The following is an 18,784-nucleotide window of genomic DNA, read 5'->3' as shown; positions in this document are numbered from 1 at the left end:
ATAAATCTCAATAGTGAATTTGCATTGAATACTGTTTATTGAACATGGCAAATAAAAGGTTTAACAATAATCATAATATAAGCTTGTTCTTCTCCCCTCCCAGTCCCTAGCTTCATACCAAATGTGCTTATTGAGACAATATATTTTTCTTTTTAAATGCCCTTCAATATGTCCAAAATTAAGCTATTGGGAGTTGTGGGTGGCTGCTGTTGCTTAGGAATCAAACATATATTGGGAGGGGACGATACCAGCTAAATATTCTCTCTATGACAATATCGAATCTACCTTTACTCAGTAATTACTCGGATTATGGTTCACACTACGTAGATTGTTCTGAAGGGTGTACACTATTCAATGTTAAGCACCATTATTCCGTTAATATAAAAGCTTTGCCTGAAAGCTAGGGCTCCTTCTACCCATTCTACCTGTGTATCATGTATGCTGCTGTTGGCAACTACATGGCACTGCCTTTCGAAATCCTGTGAGTCTTGTTCACACTCCTCTCTTCTGTGTGACACTGCCTACTGTGGTGCATTTGTCTGCTGCCAGGACTGAACTAAATGATACAGTAGAATCTGTGTTTTGGAATGACTACTCCAGAAGGTCTGATCTGTACCAGCTTGTCTGTATTGAGGGAGGTGGCACTAATGATTGTGCTTACTGCTGGGTGATACAAGTAGGCACCAGGGACCAGGTATTCAAGAAGGGTAAATATCATGTTTTTTTCTAATTTTTCAATAAAGGCACTTAGGTGATCTTTTAGACACCTCTTGGATCCAGACTTGCTTTCACACAGCAGTCACACAGCATTAGTGAAAAGAAACAGTGCAAAATGAAAAGCTGCAACATGTGTTATATTACTGAGCACACTCCCAGGTCTTGCTTAAGTTGAAAGATAATCTTTTTACCAGATGGGCCCATACAGGGACAGTTTTTGTTGCGTAAGCGTGAAGGATAACATACACGAGTCTTCAGCACTATTATTACTTCCTCTTGCTACCATATCATTGACCAGTATTACAAGGTAGATAAAACTTCATAGGTGGATTGTTTTTGATTTAGATTTTTGCAAACCTTACAGGATAGCTCAGAAATTAAACACTTGTCATTGAAATATAGTTCATCTGCAGGGCAGGAATTTGACTATACAAGACTTCACCAAGAGTATATACTCAAGTGTTTGCTTATCTGATGTGGTTTGAGCGACAACTTAAAATTGGTGAAAGAAGTGGATATTTTGCCATGCAGAAGAAGGGAATTCCCTAAGAAGACAAGTATAGATATTGTTTTTTTTTTTTAATTTGGGACTTACAGGATAATGGACCTTTTGCAGTGGAAGGGGAGAGTCCCACATGGCTTGCCGTTATATTATTCTGGTTTAAGTTAGGTAACAGTTTTTTTTCTTTTACCATCAACCGTCTATTAGACTATAATTTAGTATTTTCATTCCTATCAATTGACACCGGCTGAGCTCACCAGAAATTGGTAATGAGCTTGAAAACTTGTTCTGTTTGTGCAGCATGGAACAAGTGGGGTAAACGTCTGCATTGGGTTCCACTAAGATTTTACATTCCTCCATGGTTTCTAGTGTACCTCATATCTCAAAATACTGTAACCTAATGGAAATACTGATCATCTCCTAAAAAACTGTAGCATAATGGAAAGGCAGATTAGTGCACAGGGATTAGTAATCAGTGAGAACTTTCCACTTATCACCAAAGTAACCTATTGTTTGTACATCTATACATTCATGTTTTGTCCATTCACATTAATTTAGCAGATTATATGCTATGTAACACTAATGGAAGTCTAAAAAAGGCACTGTATAATTAAATACCATTTTTTCGATTTGCAAAAACTATAGGTGCCTCTGGGCAAGGAAGATGAAACTGCTGAGTTCATATCAACCTCAAAGGATTCCGATAAACAAGACACTTCTACACCAGTTTGTGAATCATTCAAGGTTGAAACTGAAACCATTGCACAGGAAGGTTTAGACAGGAGACCTGGGGAAGCCATAGAAGCAACATCTGATATTACTCTTCAAGAATCTGAAAAGGGTGCTTTAGTGAGCAAGATCACAACAGTTGTCACAGAACTAGTGACTGATGCCCAGGAGAGAATAACAGCCAAACCATCCAAGGTATGTCTAAATTTTAATTCAAAGTTCACCTCCCAAACAGAGTTAGTCATTACTACTTGGGCTTAACAACATGCAACGATAGATGATTGGGATTCAGATAGAGATTTCATGACCACTTTGCTGTGTGGCTCTAAATAAACAATGAACTCTGGGTAGAGGCCATCAATTGATTTTGTATCACTTTGGATTGAAATTAAACTTCTCATCAATGTAGCTGACATTTTAGTATTTTGGGGGGTACATTTTAAAACTGTGGAGATGGGAACAGCAAGTCTCTTGTTAGAACATTGAGAAAGGTTAAGCTTCAGCACAGGCTTTGGAAGAGTGATTCAGAAATTGACTCAGTGTCATGGAAAGGGAAATATGTCGCTACACCTTTTCCCAGAAGGAATTGCGTGGATGATGGTTGGGATTATGAGAGATTCGGTAGATGCTCATGTGATGATTAAGGAGAGAAGTCACAGATATGGACTCAGACAACAGCTAGAGTTATCAAATGTGAAAATGCAGATGACCAACATTATTAGGTGGATTATTAGCTTGCATAGAATCCTAATCAACACCCAATCTGACAGATGTGTAAATTGACTAAACAGACTTGATGAAAAGTACTTTGGAATCATCTGCAAAGTGTCCTCCTTTCTCCAAACTTGCAAAAACAATTTGATACTCCACAGTCATGGTGGTGAGAATAGTTAATTGTTCTCGGGTTGCCCATCTGTTTCTTCACAAGTATGCACAGTTGCAAAATGTATAGTGCGATTTATTTCCTGAAAATCTATGGGGGCCAGATATGTAAGTTCATTCCATCAAGAAGGGGGAGTGAGTTACTATTGACATGGAGGGAGAATGATACAGTGGCCTGGAACTGGTGAGGGGCCAGTAAGGCTCCCATTTCTCAATGATATTTGTTGATCTTGGATTAAATGGGAGCCCACTTCAGGTTTGGACCCCCTATCCAATGATCCTGTGGCCTGGCACTATGTGCCAGGCCACAGGGGCCTGTTTCTTTCACATGGCAATATTATCGAAAGACATGTTTGCCACAAGGATTCAGTAAATGGTGAAGGCAACTGAAAATGAGTACGCACAATAACAGAATGTTGCTTCATAGCTGCTAGAATCCAATAAATCTCAATAGTGAATTTGCATTGAATACTGTTTATTGAACATGGCAAATAAAAGGTTTAACAATAATCATAATATAAGCTTGTTCTTCTCCCCTCCCAGTCCCTAGCTTCATACCAAATGTGCTTATTGAGACAATATATTTTTCTTTTTAAATGCCCTTCAATATGTCCAAAATTAAGCTATTGGGAGTTGTGGGTGGCTGCTGTTGCTTAGGAATCAAACATATATTGGGAGAGGACGATACCAGCTAAATATTCTCTCTATGACAATATCGAATCTATCTTTACTCAGTAATTACTCGGATTATGGTTCACACTACGTAGATTGTTCTGAAAGGTGTACACTATTTAATGTTAAGCACCATTATTCAGTTAATATAAAAGCTTTGCCTGAAAGCTAGGGCTCCTTCTACCCATTCTACCTGTGTATCATGTATGCTGCTGTTGGCAACTACATGGCACTGCCTTTCCAAATCCTGTGAGTCTTGTTCACACTCCTCTCTTCTGTGTGACACTGCCTACTGTGGTGCATTTGTCTGCTGCCAGGACTGAACTAAATGATACGGTAGAATCTGTGTTTTGGCATGACTACTCCAGAAGGTCTGATCTGTACCAGCTTGTCTGTATTAAGGGAGGTGGCACCAATGGTTGTGCTTACTGCTGGGTGATACAAGTAGGGACCAGGGACCAGGTATTCAAGAAGGGCAAATATCCTGTTTTTTTCGAATTTTTCATTAATGGCACATAGGTGAGCTTTTAGACACCTCTGGGCTCCAGACTTGCTCTCACACAGCAGTCACACAGCATTATTGAAAAGACACAGTGGAAAATGAAAAGCTGCAACATGTGTTATATTACTGAGCACACTCCCAGGTCTTGCTTAAATTGAAAGAGAATCTTTTTACCAGATGGGCCCATACAGGGACAGTTTTTGTTGCGTAAGCGTGAAGGATAACATACACGAGTCTTCAGCACTATTATTACTTCCTCTTGCTACCATATCATTGACCAGTATCACAAGGTAGATAAAACTTCATAGGTGGATTGTTTTTGATTTAGATTTTTGCAAACCTTACAGGATAGCTCAGAAATTAAACACTTGTCATTGAAATATAGTTAATCTGCAGGGCAGGAATTTGACTATACAAGACTTCACCAAGAGTATGTACTCAAGTGTTTGCTTATCTGATGTGGTTTGAGCGACGACTTAAAATTGGTGAAAGAAGTGGATATTTTGCCATGCAGAAGAAGGGAATTCCCTAAGAAGACAAGTATAGATATTGCTTTTTTTTAAATTTGGGACTTACAGGATAATGGACCTTTTGCAATGGAAGGAGAGAGTCCCACATGGCTTGCCGTTATATTATTCTGGTTTAAATTAGGTAACAGTTTTTTTTCTTTTACCATCAACCTTCTATTAGACTATAATTTAGTATTTTCATTCCTTTCAATTGAAACCGGCAGAGCTCACCAGAAATTGCTAATGAGCATGAAAACTTGTTCTGTTTGTGCAGCATGGAACAAGTGGGGTAAACGTCTGCATTGGGTTCCACTAAGATTGTACATTCCTCCATGGTTTCTAGTGTACCTCATATGTCAAAATACTGTAGCCTAATGGAAATACTGATCATCTCCCAAAAAACTGTAGTATAATGGAAAGGCAGATTAGTGCACAGGGATTAGTGAACTTTGAGAACTTTCCACTTATCACCAAAGTAACCTATTGTTTGTACATCTATACATTCATGTTTTGTCCATTCACATTAATTTAGCAGATTATATGCTATGTAACACTAATGGAAGTCTAAAAAAGGCACTGTATAATTAAATACAATTTTTTCGATTTGCAAAAACTATAGGTGCCTCTGGGCAAGGAAGATGAAACTGCTGAGTTCATATCAACCTCAAAGGATTCCGATAAACAAGACACTTCTACACCAGTTTGTGAATCATTCAAGGTTGAAACTGAAACCATTGCACAGGAAGGTTTAGACAGGAGACCTGGGGAAGCCATAGAAGCAACATCTGATATTACTCTTCAAGAATCTGAAAAGGGTGCTTTAGTGAGCAAGATCACAACAGTTGTCACAGAACTAGTGACTGAGGCCCAGGAGAGAATAACAGCCAAACCATCCAAGGTATGTCTAAATTTTAATTCAAAGTTCACCTCCCAAACAGAGTTAGTCATTACTACTTGGGCTTAACAACATGCAACGATAGATGATTGGGATTCAGATATAGATTTCATGACCACTTTGCTGTGTGGCTCTAAATAAACAATGAACTCTGGGTTGAGGCCATCAATTGATTTTGTATCACTTTGGATTGAAATTAAACTTCTCATCAATGTAGCTGACATTTTAGTATTTTGGGGGGTACATTTTAAAACTGTGGAGATGGGAACAGCAAGTCTCTTGTTAGAACATTGAGAAAGGTTAAGCTTCAGTACAGGCTTTGGAAGAGTGATTCAGAAATTGACTCAGTGTCATGGAAAGGGAAATATGTCGCTACACCTTTTCCCAGAAGGAATTGCGTGGATGATGGTTGGGATTATGAGAGATTCGGTAGATGCTCATGTGATGATTAAGGAGAGAAGTCACAGATATGGACTCAGACAACAGCTAGAGTTATCAAATGTGAAAATGCAGATGACCAACATTATTAGGTGGATTATTAGCTTGCATAGAATCCTAATCAACACCCAATCTGACAGATGTGTAAATTGACTAAAAAGACTTCATGAAAAGTACTTTGGAATCATCTGCAAAGTGTCCTCCTTTCTCCAAACTTGCAAAAACAATTTGATACTCCACAGTCATGGTGGTGAGAATAGGTAATTGTTCTCGGGTTGCCCATCTGTTTCTTCACAAGTATGCACAGTTGCAAAATGTATAGTGCGATTTATTTCCTGAAAATCTATGGGGGCCAGATATGTAAGTTCATTCCATCAAGAAGGGGGAGTGAGTTACTATTGACATGGAGGGAGAATGATACAGTGGCCTGGAACTGGTGAGGGGCCAGTAAGGCTCCCATTTCTCAATGATATTTGTTGATCTTGGATTAAATGGGAGCCCACTTCAGGTTTGGACCCCCTATCCAATGATCCTGTGGCCTGGCACTATGTGCCAGGCCAGAGGGGCCTGTTTCTTTCACATGGCAATATTATCGAAAGACATGTTTGCCACAAGGATTCAGTAAATGGTGAAGGCAACTGAAAATGAGTACGCACATTAACAGAATGTTGCTTCATAGCTGCTAGAATCCAATAAATCTCAATAGTGAATTTGCATTGAATACTGTTTATTGAACATGGCAAATAAAAGGTTTAACAATAATCATAATATAAGCTTGTTCTTCTCCCCTCCCAGTCCCTAGCTTCATACCAAATGTGCTTATTGAGACAATATATTTTTCTTTTTAAATGCCCTTCAATATGTCCAAAATTAAGCTATTGGGAGTTGTGGGTGGCTGCTGTTGCTTAGGAATCAAACATATATTGGGAGAGGACGATACCAGCTAAATATTCTCTCTATGACAATATCGAATCTATCTTTACTCAGTAATTACTCGGATTATGGTTCACACTACGTAGATTGTTCTGAAGGGTGTACACTATTCAATGTTAAGCACCATTATTCAGTTAATATAAAAGCTTTGCCTGAAAGCTAGGGCTCCTTCTACCCATTCTACCTGTGTATCATGTATGCTGCTGTTGGCAACTACATGGCACTGCCTTTCCAAATCCTGTGAGTCTTGTTCACACTCCTCTCTTCTGTGTGACACTGCCTACTGTGGTGCATTTGTCTGCTGCCAGGACTGAACTAAATGATACGGTAGAATCTGTGTTTTGGCATGACTACTCCAGAAGGTCTGATCTGTACCAGCTTGTCTGTATTAAGGGAGGTGGCACCAATGATTGTGCTTACTGCTGGGTGATACAAGTAGGCACCAGGGACCAGGTATTCAAGAAGGGCAAATATCCAGTTTTTTTCTAATTTTTCAATAATGGCACATAGGTGAGCTTTTAGACACCTCTGGGCTCCAGACTTGCTCTCACACAGCAGTCACACAGCATTATTGAAAAGACACAGTGGAAAATGAAAAGCTGCAACATGTGTTATATTACTGAGCACACTCCCAGGTCTTGCTTAAATTGAAAGAGAATCTTTTTACCAGATGGGCCCATACAGGGACAGTTTTTGTTGTGTAAGCGTGAAGGATAGCATACACGAGTCTTCAGCACTATTATTACTTCCTCTTGCTACCATATCATTGACCAGTATCACAAGGTAGATAAAACTTCATAGGTGGATTGTTTTTGATTTAGATTTTTGCAAACCTTACAGGATAGCTCAGAAATTAAACACTTGTCATTGAAATATAGTTAATCTACAGGGCAGGAATTTGACTATACAAGACTTCACCAAGAGTATATACTCAAGTGTTTGCTTATCTGATGTGGTTTGAGCGACGACTTAAAATTGGTGAAAGAAGTGGATATTTTGCCATGCAGAAGAAGGGAATTCCCTAAGAAGACAAGTATAGATATTGTTGTTTTTTTTAATTTGGGACTTACAGGATAATGGACCTTTTGCAGTGGAAGGGGAGAGTCCCACATGGCTTGCCGTTATATTATTCTGGTTTAAGTTAGGTAACAGTTTTTTTTCTTTTGCCATCAACCGTCTATTAGACTATAATTTAGTATTTTCATTCCTATCAATTGACACCGGCTGAGCTCACCAGAAATTGCTAATGAGCATGAAAACTTGTTCTGTTTGTGCAGCATGGAACAAGTGGGGTAAACGTCTGCATTGGGTTCCACTAAGATTGTACATTCCTCCATGGTTTCTAGTGTACTTCATCTCTCAAACTACTGTAGCCTAATGGAAATACTGATCATCTCCCAAAAAACTATAGTATAATGGAAAGGCAGATTAGTGCACAGGGATTAGTAATCAGTGAGAACTTTCAATTTAGCGTCAAAGTAAGCTGTTGTTTGTACATCTATACATTCATGGTTTTGTCCATTCACATTCATTTAGCAGATTATATGCTATGTAACACTAATGGAAGTCTAAAAAAGGCACTGTATAATTAAATACCATTTTTTCGATTTGCAAAAACTATAGGTGCCTCTGGGCAAGGAAGAAGAAACTTCTGAGTTCATATCAACCTCAAAGGATTCCGATAAACAAGACACTTCTACACCAGTCTGTGAATCATTCAAGGTTGAAACTGAAACCATTGCACAGGAAGGTTTAGACAGGAGACCTGGGGAAGCCATAGAAGCAACATCTGATATTACTCTTCAAGAATCTGAAAAGGATGCTTTAGTGAGCAAGATCACAACAGTTGTCACAGAACTAGTGACTGATGCTCAGGAGAGAATAACAGCCAAACCATCCAAGGTATGTCTAAATTTTAATTCAAAGTTCACCTCCCAAACAGAGTTAGTCATTAGTACTTGGGCTTAACAACATGCAACGATAGATGATTGGGATTCAGCTAGAGATTTCAAGACCACTTTGCTGTGTGGCTCTAAATAAACAATGAACTCTGGGTTGAGGACATCAATTGATTTTGTATCACTTTGGATTTAAATTAAACTTCTCATCAATGTAGCTGACATTTTAGTTTTTTTTGGGGTACATTTCAAAACTGTGGAGATGGGAACAGCAAGTCTCTTGTTAGAACATTGAGAAAGGTTGAGCTTCAGTACAGGCTTTGGAAGAGTGATTCAGAAATTGACTCAGTGTCATGGAAAGGGAAATATGTTGCTACACCTTTTCCCAGAAGGAATTGCGTGGATGATGGTTGGGATTATGAGAGATTCGGTAGATGCTCATGTGATGATTAAGGAGAGAAGTCACAGATATGGACTCAGACAACAGCTAGAGTTATCAAATGTGAAAATGCAGATGACCAACATTATTAGGTGGATTATTAGCTTGCATAGAATCCTAATCAACACCCAATCTGACAGATGTGTAAATTGACTAAACAGACTTGATGAAAAGTACTTTGGAATCATCTGCAAAGTGTCCTCCTTTCTCCAAACTTGCAAAAACAATTTGATACTCCACAGTCATGGTGGTGAGAATAGGTAATTGTTCTTGGGTTGCCCATCTGTTGCTTCACAAGTATGCACAGTTGCAAAATGTATAGTGCGATTTATTTCCTGAAAATCTATGGGGGCCAGATATGTAAGTTCATTCCATCAAGAAGGGGGAGTGAGTTACTATTGACATGGAGGGAGAATGATACAGTGGCCTGGAACTGGTGAGGGGCCAGTAAGGCTCCCATTTCTCGATGATATTTGTTGATCTTGGATTAAATGGGAGCCCACTTCAGGTTTGGACGCCCTATCCAACATGGCAGTATTATTGAAAGACATGTTTGCCACAAGGATTCAGTAAATGGTGAAGGCAACTGAAAATGAGTACGCACAATAACAGAATGTTGCTTCATAGCTGCTAGAATCCAATAAATCTCAAAAGTGAATTTGCATTGAATACTGTTTATTGAACATGGCAAAATAAAAGGTTTAACAATAATCATAATATAAGCTTGTTCTTCTCCCCTCCCAGTCCCTAGCTTCATACCAAATGTGCTTATTGAGACAATATATTTTTCTTTTTAAATGCCCTTCAATATGTCCAAAATTAAGCTATTGGGAGTTGTGGGTGGCTGCTGTTGCTTAGGAATCAAACATATATTGGGAGGGGACGATACCAGCTAAATATTATCTCTGTGACAATATCGAATCTACCTTTACTCAGTAATTACTCGGATTATGGTTCACACTACGTAGATTGTTCTGAAGGGTGTACACTATTCAATGTTAAGCACCATTATTCCGTTAATATAAAAGCTTTGCCTGAAAGCTAGGGCTCCTTCTACCCATTCTACCTGTGTATCATGTATGCTGCTGTTGGTAACTACATGGCACTGACTTTCCAAATCCTGTGAGTCTTGTTCACACTCCTCTCTTCTGTGTGCCACTGCCTACTGTGGTGCATTTGTCTGCTGCCAGGACTGAACTAAATGATACAGTAGAATCTGTGTTTTGGAATGACTACTCCAGAAGGTCTGATCTGTACCAGCTTGTCTGTATTGAGGGAGGTGGCACCAATGATTGTGCTTACTGCTGGGTGATACAAGTAGGCACCAGGTATTCAAGAAGGGCAAATATCCTGTTTTTTTCTAATTTTTCAATAAAGGCACTTAGGTGATCTTTTAGACACCTCTGGGATCCAGACTTGCTTTCACACAGCATTAGTGAAAAGACACAGTGCAAAATGAAAAGCTGCAACATGTGTTATATTACTGAGCACACTCCCAGGTCTTGCTTAAATTGAAAGAGAATCTTTTTACCAGATGAGCCCATACAGGGACAGTTTTTTTTTGCTAAGCGTGAAGGATAACATACACGAGTCTTCAGCACTATTATTACTTCCTCTTGCTACCATATCATTGACCAGTATCACAAGGTAGATAAAACTTCATAGGTGGATTGTTTTTGATTTAGATTTTTGCAAACCTTACAGGATAGCTCAGAAATTAAACACTTGTCATTGAAATATAGTTAATCTGCAGGGCAGGAATTTGACTATACAAGACTTCACCAAGAGTATATACTCAAGTGTTTGCTTATCTGATGTGGTTTGAGCGACGACTTAAAATTGGTGAAAGAAGTGGATATTTTGCCATGCAGAAGAAGGGAATTTCCAAAGAAGACAAGTATAGATATTGCTTTTTTTTTTTATTTGGGACTTACAGGATAATGGACCTTTTGCAGTGGAAGGAGAGAGCCCCACATGGCTTGCCGTTATATTATTCTGGTTTAAGTTAGGTAACAGTTTTTTTTCTTTTACCATCAACCTTCTATTAGACTATAATTTAGTATTTTCATTCCTTTCAATTGAAACCGGCAGAGCTCACCAGAAATTGCTAATGAGCATGAAAACGTGTTCTGTTTGTGCAGCATGGAACAAGTGGGGTAAACGTCTGCATTGGGTTCCACTAAGATTGTACATTCCTCCATGGTTTCTAGTGTACCTCATATCTCAAAATACTGTAGCCTAATGGAAATACTGATCATCTCCCAAAAAACTGTAGTATAATGGAAAGGCAGATTAGTGATCAGGGTTTAGTGAACTTTGAGAACTTTCCACTTATCACCAAAGTAACCTATTGTTTGTACATCTATACATTCATGTTTTGTCCATTCACATTAATTTAGCAGATTATATGCTATGTAACACTAATGGAAGTCTAAAAAAGGCACTGTATAATTAAATACAATTTTTTCAATTTGCAAAAACTATAAGTGCCTCTGGGCAAGGAAGATGAAACTTCTGAGTTCATATCAACCTCAAAGGATTCCGATAAACAAGACACTTCTACACCAGTTTGTGAATCATTCAAGGTTGAAACTGAAACCATTGCACAGGAAGGTTTAGACAGGAGACCTGGGGAAGCCATAGAAGCAACATCTGATATTACTCTTCAAGAATCTGAAAAGGATGCTTTAGTGAGCAAGATCACAATAGTTGTCACAGAACTAGTGACTGATGCCCAGGAGAGAATAACAGCCAAACCATCCAAGGTATGTCTAAATTTTAATTCAAAGTTCACCTCCCAAACAGAGTTAGTCATTATTACTTGGGCTTAACAACATGCAACGATAGATGATTGGGATTCAGATAGAGATTTCATGACCACTTTGCTGTGTGGCTCTAAATAAACAATGAACTCTGGGTTGAGGCCATCAATTGATTTTGTATCACTTTGGATTGAAATTAAACTTCTCATCAATGTAGCTGACATTTTAGTTTTTTGGGGGGTACATTTTAAAACTGTGGAGATGGGAACAGCAAGTCTCTTGTTAGAACATTGAGAAAGGTTAAGCTTCAGTACAGGCTTTGGAAGAGTGATTCAGAAATTGACTCAGTGTCATGGAAAGGGAAATATGTCGCTACACCTTTTCTCTCAGAAGGAATTGCGTGGATGATGGTTGGGATTATGAGAGATTCGGTAGATGCTCATGTGATGATTAAGGAGAGAAGTCACAGATATGGACTCAGACAACAGCTAGAGTTATCAAATGTGAAAATGCAGATGACCAACATTATTAGGTGGATTATTAGCTTGCATAGAATCCTAATCAACACCCAATCTGACAGATGTGTAAATTGACTAAACAGACTTGATGAAAAGTACTTTGGAATCATCTGCAAAGTGTCCTCCTTTCTCCAAACTTGCAAAAACAATTTGATACTCCACAGTCATGGTGGTGAGATTAGGTAATTGTTCTCCGGTTGCCCATCTGTTGCTTCACAAGTATGCACAGTTGCAAAATGTATAGTGCGATTTATTTCCTGAAAATCTATGGGGGCCAGATATGTAAGTTCATTCCATCAAGAAGGGGGAGTGAGTTACTATTGACATGGAGGGAGAATGATACAGTGGCCTGGAACTGGTGAGGGGCCAGTAAGGCTCCCATTTCTCGATGATATTTGTTGATCTTGGATTACATGGGAGCCCACTTCAGGTTTGGACCCCCTATCCAATGATCCTGTGGCCTGGCACTATGTGCCAGGCCACAGGGGCCTGTTTCTTTCACATGGCAATATTATTGAAAGACATGTTTGCCACAAGGATTCAGTAAATGGTGAAGGCAACTGAAAATGAGTACGCACAATAACAGAATGTTGCTTCATAGCTGCTAGAATCCAATAAATCTCAATAGTGAATTTGCATTGAATACTGTTTATTGAACATGGCAAATAAAAGGTTTAACAATAATCATAATATAAGCTTGTTCTTCTCCCCTCCCAGTCCCTAGCTTCATACCAAATGTGCTTATTGAGACAATATATTTTTCTTTTTAAATGCCCTTCAATATGTCCAAAATTAAGCTATTGGGAGTTGTGGGTGGCTGCTGTTGCTTAGGAATCAAACATATATTGGGAGGGGACGATACCAGCTAAATATTCTCTCTATGACAATATCGAATCTATCTTTACTCAGTAATTACTCGGATTATGGTTCACACTACGTAGATTGTTCTGAAGGGTGTACACTATTCAATGTTAAGCACCATTATTCCGTTAATATAAAAGCTTTGCCTGAAAGCTAGGGCTCCTTCTACCCATTCTACCTGTGTATCATGTATGCTGCTGTTGGCAACTACATGGCACTGCCTTTCCAAATCCTGTGAGTCTTGTTCACACTCGTCTCTTCTGTGTGACACTGCCTACTGTGGTGCATTTGTCTGCTGCCAGGACTGAACTAAATGATACGGTAGAATCTGTGTTTTGGCATGACTACTCCAGAAGGTCTGATCTGTACCAGCTTGTCTGTATTAAGGGAGGTGGCACCAATGATTGTGCTTACTGCTGGGTGATACAAGTAGGCACCAGGGACCAGGTATTCAAGAAGGGCAAATATCCTGTTTTTTTCTAATTTTTCAATAATGGTACTTAGGTGAGCTTTTAGACACCTCTGGGCTCCAGACTTGCTCTCAAACAGCAGTCACACAGCATTAGTGAAAAGACACAGTGCAAAATGAAAAGCTGCAACATGTGTTATATTACTGAGCACACTCCCAGGTCTTTCTTAAATTGAAAGAGAATCTTTTTACCAGATAGGCCAATACAGGGACAGTTTTTGTTGCATAAGCGTGAAGGATAACATACACGAGTCTTCAGCAGTATTATTACTTCCTCTTGCTACCATATCATTGACCAGAATCACAAGGTAGATAAAACTTCACAGGTGGATTCTATTTGATTTAGATTTTTGCAAACTGTACAGGATAGCTCGAAATTAAACACTTGTCATTGAAATATAGTTAATCTGCAGGGCAGGACTTTGAATATACAAGACTTCACCAAGGGTATATACTCAAGTGTTTGCTTATCTGATGTGGTTTGAGCGACGACTTAAATTTGGTGAAAGAAGTGGATATTTTGCCATGCAGAAGAAGGGAATTCCCTAAGAAGACAAGTATAGATATATATATTTTTTTTAATTTGGGACTTACAAGATAGTGGACCTTTTGCAGTGGAAGGAGAGAGTCCCACATGGCTTACCGTTATATTATTCTGGTTTAAGTTAGGTAACAGTTTTTTTTCTTTTACCATCAACCTTCTATTAGACTATAATTTAGTATTTTCATTCCTTTCAATTGACATCGGCTGAGCTCACCAGAAATTGCTAATGAGCATGAAAACTTGTTCTGTTTGTGCAGCATCGAACAAGTGGGGTAAACGTCTGCATTGGGTTCCACTAAGATTGTACATTCCTCCATGGTTTCTAGTGTCCCTCATATCTCAAAATACTGTAGCCTAATGGAAATACTGATCATCTCCCAAAAAACTGTAGTATAATGGAAAGGCAGATTAGTGCACAGGGATTAGTAATCAGTGAGAACTTTCAATTTAGCGTCAAAGTAAGCTGTTGTTTGTACATCTATACATTCATGGTTTTGTCCATTCACACTCATTTAGCAGATTATATGCTATGTAACACTAATAGAAGTCTAAAAAAGGCTCTGTATCAATAATTAAAAAAAATTTGATTTTCAAAACTACAGGTGCCTCCCAGCAAGGAAGATGAAACTTCTGAGTTCATATCAACCTCAAAGGATTCAGATAAACAAGACACTTCTACACCAGTTTGTGAATCATTCAAGGTTGAAACTGAAACCATTGCACAGGAAGGTTTAGACAGGAGACCTGGGGAAGCCATAGAAGGAACATCTGATATTACTCTTCAAGAATCTGAAAAGGATGCTTTAGTGAGCAAGATCACCACAGTTGTCACAGAACTAGTGACTGATGCTCAGGAGAGAATAACAGCCAAACCATCCAAGGTATGTCTAAATTTTAATTCAAAGTTCACCTCCCAAACAGAGTTAGTCATTAGTACTTGGGCTAAAGAACATGCAACAATAGATGATTGGGATTCAGCTAGATATTCCAAGACCACTTTGCTGTGTGGCTCTAAATAAACAATGAACTCTGGGTTAAGGCCATCAGTTGATTTAGTATCACTTTGGATTGAAATTAAACTTCTCATCAATGTAGCTGACATTTTAGTTTTTTGTTTGGGTGAATTTTATAACTGTGAAGATGGGAACAGCAAGTCTCTGGTTAGAACATTGAGAAAGCTTGAGCTTCAGTACAGGCTTTGGAAGAGTGATTCAGAAAATGACTCAGTGTCATGGAAAGGGAAATATGTCGCTACAGGTTTAACCAGAAGGAATTGCGTGGATGATGGTTAGGATTCTGAGAGATTCGATTGATGCTCAGGTGATTATTAAGGAGAGAAGTCACAGATGTGGACTCAGACAACAGCTAGAGGTTATGGTGCCATAGTGAAATTAGCAGCATGTGCTGGACATACTATGAACAACCGTACTCACAAATAGAGACAATTACTATTTTGACAAAGTCATATTGAGGAAGTATCAACCCAGACAGTAGAAGAAGTTATGGCAGCACCATTAGGTTGGCCTATACAATAAAGCATTCAGATTCTGGTGCTTTAACACTGGTCTTTGATCATCATTAGTGGCCATCTGGAGACGATATATGGAAGTATTAAACAATGGAAAACAGCTCTCATATTGACAGAATATTTCATTTCTGTTTTCTTATGTCTGGAAAGGATCGCACTAAGTACTCCATGCCAAGTTTGTTGGAATACGGCCTGATGCATCCTCATTGTGGCCCTTCTACCCAGTCTACCTGTGTATCATGTATGCAGCTGTTGGCAACTACATGGCACTGCCTTTCCAAATCCTGTGAGTCTTGTTCACACTCCTCTCTTCTGTGTGACACTGCCTACTGTGGTGCATTTGTCTGCTGCCAGGACTGAACTAAATGATACGGTAGAATCTGTGTTTTGGAATGACTACTCCAGAAGGTCTGATCTGTACCAGCTTGTCTATATTAAGGGAGGTGGCACCAATGATTGTGCTTACTGCTGGGTGATACAAGTAGGCACCAGGGACCAGGTATTCAAGAAGGGCAAATATCCTGTTTTTTTAAAATTTTTCAATAAAGGCACTTAGGTGATCTTTTAGACACCTCTGGGCTCCAGACTTGCTTTCACACAGCAGTCACACAGTATTAGTGAAAAGACACAGTGCAAAATGAAAATCTGCAACATGTGTTATATTACTGAGCACACTCCCAGGTCTTGCTTAAATTGAAAGAGAATCTTTTTACCAGATGGGCCAATACAGAGACAGTTTTTGTTGCATAAGAGTGAAGGATAACATACACGAGTCTTCAGCACTATTATTACTTCCTCTTGCTACCATATCATTGACCAGTATCACAAGGTAGATAAAACTTCATAGGTGGATTGTTTTTGATTTAGATTTTTGCAAACCTTACAGGATAGCTCAGAAATTAAACACTTGTCATTGAAATATAGTTAATCTGCAGGGCAGGACTTTGAATATACAAGACTTCACCAAGAGTATATACTCAAGTGTTTGCTTATCTGATGTGGTTTGAGCGACGACTTAAAATTGGTGAAAGAAGTGGATATTTTGCCATGCAGAAGAAGGGAATTCCCTAAGAAGACAAGTATAGATATTGTTTTTTTTATTTATTTGGGACTTACAGGATAATGGACCTTTTGCAGTGGAAGAAGAGAGTCCCACATGGCTTACCGTTATATTATTCTGGTTTAAGTTAGGTAACAGTTTTTTTTCTTTTACCATCAACCTTCTATTAGACTATAATTTAGTATTTTCATTCCTTTCAATTGACACCGGCAGAGCTCACCAGAAATTGCTAATGAGCATGAAAACTTGTTCTGTTTGTGCAGCATGGAACAAGTGGGGTAAACGTCTGCATTGGGTTCCACTAAGATTGTACATTCCTCCATGGTTTCTAGTGTACCTCATATCTCAAAATACTGTAGCCTAATGGAAATACTGATCATCTCCCAAAAAACTGTAGCATAATGGAAGGACAAATTAGTGCACAGGGATTAGTGAACTTTGAGAACTTTCCACTTATCACCAAAGTAACCTATTGTTTGTACATCTATACATTCATGTTTTGTCCATTCACATTAATTTAGCAGATTATATGCTATGTAACACTAATGGAAGTCTAAAAAAGGCACTGTATAATTAAATATTTTTTTTTCGATTTGCAAAAACTATAGGTGCCTCTGGGCAAGGAAGATGAAACTTCTGAGTTCATATCAACCTCAAAGGATTCCGATAAACAAGACACTTCTACACCAGTTTGTGAATCATTCAAGGTTGAAACTGAAACCATTGCACAGGAAGGTTTATACAAGAGTCCTGGGGAAGCCATAGAAGCAACATCTGATATTACTCTTCAAGAATCTGAAAAGGATGCTTTAGTGAGCAAGATCACAACATTTGTCACAGAACTAGTGACTGATGCTCAGGAGAGAATAACAGCCAAACCATCCAAGGTATGTCTAAATTTTAATTCAAAGTTCACCTCCCAAACAGAGTTAGTCATTAGTACTTGGGCTTAAGAACATGCAACGATAGATGATTGGGATTCAGCTAGAGAATTCAAGACCACTTTGCTGTGTGGCTCTAAATAAACAATGAACTCTGGGTTGAGGCCATCAATTGATTTTGTATTATTTTGGATTGAAAATAAACTTCTCATCAATGTAGCTGACATTTTAGTTTTTTGTTTGGGTACATTTTAAAACTGTGGAGATGGGGACAGCAAGGCTCTTGTTAGAACATTGAGAAAGGTTGAGCTTCAGTACAGGCTTTGGAAGAGTGATTCAGAAATTGACTCAGTGTCATGGAAAGGGAAATATGTCGCTACAGCTTTTCCCAGAAGGAATTGCGTGGATGATGGTTGGGATTATGAGAGATTCGGTAGATGCTCATGTGATGATTAAGGAGAGAAGTCACAGATATGGACTCAGACAACAGCTAGAGTTATCAAATGTGAAAATGCAGATGACCAACATTATTACGTGGATTATTAGCTTGCATAGAATCCTAATCAACACCCAATCTGACAGATGTGTAAATTGACTAAACAGACTTGATGAAAAGTACTTTGGAATCATCTGCAAAGTGTCCTCCTTTCTCCAAACTTGCAAAAACAATTTGATACTCCACAGTCATGGTGGTGAGATTAGGTAATTGTTCTCCGGTTGCCCATCTGTTGCTTCACAAGTATGCACAGTTGCAAAATGTATAGTGCGATTTATTTCCTGAAAATCTATGGGGGCCAGATATGTAAGTTCATTCCATCAAGAAGGGGGAGTGAGTTACTATTGACATGGAGGGAGAATGATACAGTGGCCTGGAACTGGTGAGGGGCCAGTAAGGCTCCCATTTCTCGATGATATTTGTTGATCTTGGATAAAATGGGAGCCCACTTCAGGGTTGGACCCCCCTATCCTATGCCCCTGTGGCCTGGCACTATGTGCCACAGGGGCCTGTTTCTTTCACATGGCAATATTATTGAAAGACATGTTT

The 18,784-nt window shown here is 38.8% G+C and overlaps 1 protein-coding gene across 9 annotated transcripts in view; it reads left to right on the top strand.

Moving 5' to 3' along the window:
- SYNE2 (spectrin repeat containing nuclear envelope protein 2) overlaps positions 1 to 18,784 on the top strand; it is a 1,823,309-nt gene that overhangs the window by 731,908 nt on the left and 1,072,617 nt on the right. For all 9 annotated transcript variants that reach the window (XM_069207355.1, XM_069207357.1, XM_069207362.1 and 6 more), the window contains 5 exons: positions 1,865 to 2,143; positions 5,133 to 5,411; positions 8,403 to 8,681; positions 14,873 to 15,151; positions 17,467 to 17,745. In XM_069207355.1, coding sequence (XP_069063456.1) covers positions 1,865 to 2,143; positions 5,133 to 5,411; positions 8,403 to 8,681; positions 14,873 to 15,151; positions 17,467 to 17,745 — 1,395 coding nt within the window. The remainder of the gene's footprint in view (positions 1 to 1,864; positions 2,144 to 5,132; positions 5,412 to 8,402; positions 8,682 to 14,872; positions 15,152 to 17,466; positions 17,746 to 18,784) is intronic.

This window comes from Pleurodeles waltl, chromosome 9 (assembly GCF_031143425.1).
Source record: "Pleurodeles waltl isolate 20211129_DDA chromosome 9, aPleWal1.hap1.20221129, whole genome shotgun sequence".
NCBI classification, from domain to species: Eukaryota; Metazoa; Chordata; class Amphibia; order Caudata; family Salamandridae; genus Pleurodeles; species Pleurodeles waltl.
This window is presented reverse-complemented; position numbering and strand designations above follow the sequence as displayed.